General features: G+C 35.9%; 1 protein-coding gene across 2 annotated transcripts; it reads left to right on the top strand.

The window, feature by feature from the left end:
* Positions 1–1,270: 1,270 nt before the first annotated feature.
* Positions 1,271–3,477, top strand: LOC147492746 (uncharacterized). 2 transcript variants are annotated; one of them, XM_086565943.1, is made up of 7 exons: positions 1,271–1,478; positions 1,559–1,732; positions 1,800–1,985; positions 2,526–2,638; positions 2,866–2,942; positions 3,101–3,164; positions 3,354–3,477. In XM_086565943.1, exons 2-4 carry the CDS (start codon positions 1,610–1,612, stop codon positions 2,610–2,612), a joined length of 396 nt encoding a protein of 131 aa, XP_086422069.1. In that variant the 5' UTR covers positions 1,271–1,478; positions 1,559–1,609; the 3' UTR covers positions 2,613–2,638; positions 2,866–2,942; positions 3,101–3,164; positions 3,354–3,477. The 2 variants fall into 2 exon arrangements, with proteins under 2 accessions (XP_086422069.1, XP_086422068.1); XM_086565942.1 differs by having other exon boundaries at positions 2,526–2,652.
* Positions 3,478–3,758: the final 281 nt, after the last annotated feature.

The raw sequence follows: 3,758 nt of genomic DNA, 5'->3' as shown, positions 1-3,758 counted from the left end.
GATAGTAGAAATCTTGGACCTTAACCAGCACGTTTTCCACTACACTCTTAGGATACTTGATAGACCTATTAGCTAATTGCAACGTCATTGTTGTAGGTTGCATTTCCTGTAGACCTATTTGTTTATATAAATAATAAGAGAGTAAGTTAACACTCGCCCCGAGGTCTAATAAAGTAGTGGTTGTCTTAGTATCCCCTAAGGTGCATTGTACAATAGGACGACCAGGGTCCTTGTACTTAACGATTCCATTGTGTTCCATTAAAGTTGGAAACTGTTTAGTTAAAAAGGCGTCTTTAGGAATCTTTGTCTTACGCCTAGTAGTGCACAACTCTTTAAGAAACTTAGCATGGTGAGGTAACTTTTTAATCGCTTCAAGAAAAGGTAAGTTTATAGTTAGATTTTTAAAAACTTCCCTAATCTCATCAAAATTTGTATCCTTGTTTAACATAGCTAATTTCTAAGGAAACGGTGGTTTCCCTCTATATTTAGCATATGGATCAACAGGATGGTTAACCTTGTTTTTCTGTTTCTTAAGCTATGGTTTAACTGGTACCTCTACAGGGGTAGGATCTTCGGTTATCATTTCGGTATCTAGTTCGATATTCCGGTGTAGGGACTACTTGTGGGGTAACTATAGGCATAGTTACGTTGTTATCAACCACTCCCCCAGAACGGAGAGTGGTGATAGAATTTATCTCACCTACGTTTGCATTTTCGTTACTAGTATTACCGTTTACCTCAAAGGCTGTGTTTGGTGTTTTAGGATTAGGTATCGCTTGTCCTGGAAACACACCTTTGGGCTGTACTTTCTCTTGTGTTAACTGCTGTAAGGAAAGTTTGATGGCTTGTAAAATCTGTTGTTGGGTTTGCATAAAGGTATCGAAATGATCCGGTTGTGGAGTAGGATTTGTTACTGGTTGTGTGACAGGAACTATGTTATGTTGATTATTAATAGGTGGGTTGTGATAGTTATTATTATTAACCGGAACAATACCTCTATTAGAATTATAATTATTATTGTTATAATTATTATAATTTCCCTCACCTTGTCCTTGTCCTTCACTACACCATAATAGGATATTCGCACTTTTTTTTGCTTTGCAACGGTTATTTACCGTTAGTAAGTTGCCAACGCTATATAAGCGTTAGCAATGTTGTAAAACGTTACTTTATTTTGGTGAATTTTCGGAATTAATTACTAACGCTTAGAAATCGTTTGAGAAGTGTTACAAATCCAAAAAACCAAAACAACATTGAAGTTTCAAAAAGAGGGAAACAAAAAAGAAATCGCGCTCGGTATATAGAATACCTCTCTTTCTCTCTCATAGCCGCTAGGTTAGGGTTTTCTTATTTTTGCTGGTGACCCCTGTTCCTCTTTCTCTCCTTCAACCCCTCCTCTTTCTGAAAAGCACAAAGTCGAATACGAGGTTCATTGTCTGGTTGTTAATCGCGATCCCAAGTTCACAAACTTTGTCGAGGTTTCTTTCTACCGATGACTTATTACTTTCAATTTTTATTATTGTTTATTATTTATTAATTCATGTCATAGCCTTGCCAGTTTCGCACACACAAGGTTATCTACCGGAGATATGCTGGACTCTTCTTCTCCATGTGTGTTGACATTACTGATAATGAGCTGGCTTACTTAGAGTGCATTCATTTATTTGTCAAGATTTTGGATCATTTCTTCAGCAACGTCTGTGAGCTAGATTTGGTCTTTAACTTCCACACGGTACCTTCTCTTTCACTTGCTCTTTTGTCTCATCATGGTTTATCTGATTTTTATTTTCTTTGTAAAGGTTTATCTCATTTTGGACGAGTTCGTTATTGTTAGGGAGCTCCAAGAAACAAGCAAGAAGGTCTGTGATACTGTCTTTAGGATATTAATCTCACAGCCTTATCAAACCAATTGCTTGTGCCCAGATATTAATCTCAGAGTTCATTCTCGAATTGGCCGTTTGGTTCTTCTGAAAGCATGTGCTGAGGTAAGTTCCTACCTATTTTGCGTTGTTGCAATAGATGGTCCAAAAGGTTGTAGTGTTTAATGAAGAGATGTGTTAGATTCTAGCACGACAGGCACACAATACTAGTATCCAACAATTCATTGTGTAGGTCCACTTTTGAATGGGTTGAACATCTATGACAAAATAATTATTTGGTGTAATTTTGTCTCACTGGAATGGTGAACGGTCTAGGGCCAAAGATGCCAGAAGCTGGTTTACATCGAAGAAGATCTAATAGTAAATCATAAACTGTTGTCGGTGTTGTTGTTGTTGTCCTGTTGACCATTGTTTGACCTGGAATAGGTTTTGGTGAACTATATATATTTGTCACTCCTTTCTCAGTGCATAAACGATGACAAAAGACTGTCTTTGATGTAACTGTTGTTCTTAGATTTCAGATATCAATATATTACAGTAGCTAGTTACTCTTTGTTGGCTTCTTGCCAGGCACAAGCCTATATACTGCCAATATATCTGACTTCTTTCTTAGTGAGAAGTTCTCTTTTCTGTTTGGTTTTGCAGGCATATTTTCCTCCTATTTCTCAGCCAGAAGGCCTTCTTTTAAGGATTCAAGATGTAAAGGGGAAAGAATGGGTGTTCCAGTTTTGATTTTGGCCAAATAACAACATCAGAATGTACGTATTAGAAGGTGACACCATGTATACAGTCCATGCAGTTATAAGCTGGTGGTATTGGTATTTAGCATGCGACTTTAACCTCAATTTTGTTTCCTGATTATGTCATTTTACTAAAGTCGTGATATGCACGGGCATCATTTTTAATGTTTTATTGAAATTTAGTTCATCAGTCTTCGTAGTAACTGTTACATATGACCCTTTATCCATTGTATTTTCCTTTTCAGTAACATTCAGCAGGCTAGACCCTGAGGGAAAACTTGTTATGGGATTTCGGAAGGCATCCAACAGTGTGACACTAAAGGTACTCTTCACTAGTTGCTATTTCTGTACCAATATATCACATAAACTTCATTATATATCATATAGACTTCATCGGTACTATATTTTTTTTTACTATACTATTATTTTGTAGGTTATATTTATTATTATTATTATTAACTGAATATTTTGATTTGGTAGCTATGCAAACTGAAGCACTTCCGCTCGTAACCAAATTCCAGTTATCAGAAGACATCGATTCAGTGTGAGTTATTTTTTTTTCTTTTTTTTTTTCTTTTTACTATCACTTGTGCTTGTGTGTATCTGTGCGTCCCCAATAATTTATCGATTAAAAATATGACGTATTAATTTGATGTTGTTTCCTGGTATCAATTAAAGTTTTATAATGAGAATTATAATAATAACTTATCTTAATCATGTATGTTTTGTTCAGGTTTCCAAAAGGAGTCCCATGGGTTAGATATCATGGTATTTACAAGGATTTGAATATTAATATTATCTGGCCTGGAAAAGATGTTGTTTTAGGTATGTCATTTCCCCTGCTTTTATTTCAATCCACAACCAATCCACAACGTATACATATATCGTCGTGGCTCCTTGGGTGAGGGTCATGGTGTTACACATGTTCTACCACTTGTTTGTACTACTAAATAATAAGAATGCAGGATGCAACAATATGTATCATGATAAGAGCCCAAAACTGTAGTTTTAACCCCTTAATAATCATACTGTTAGACCAATTATGTGAATAATAAGTAAGAGTTAATACTGATTACGTGTTTTTATGCATTTCAGGCTTCAAAGTCCATTATGGTGCGAAATGTGCCACTTTAGCGAG

This window comes from Coptis chinensis, chromosome 6, assembly GCF_015680905.1.
Source record: "Coptis chinensis isolate HL-2020 chromosome 6, ASM1568090v1, whole genome shotgun sequence".
NCBI lineage: Eukaryota > Viridiplantae > Streptophyta > Magnoliopsida > Ranunculales > Ranunculaceae > Coptis > Coptis chinensis.
The sequence above is the reverse complement of the archived record's forward strand: the minus strand, read 5'-3'. Positions and strand labels throughout refer to the sequence as shown.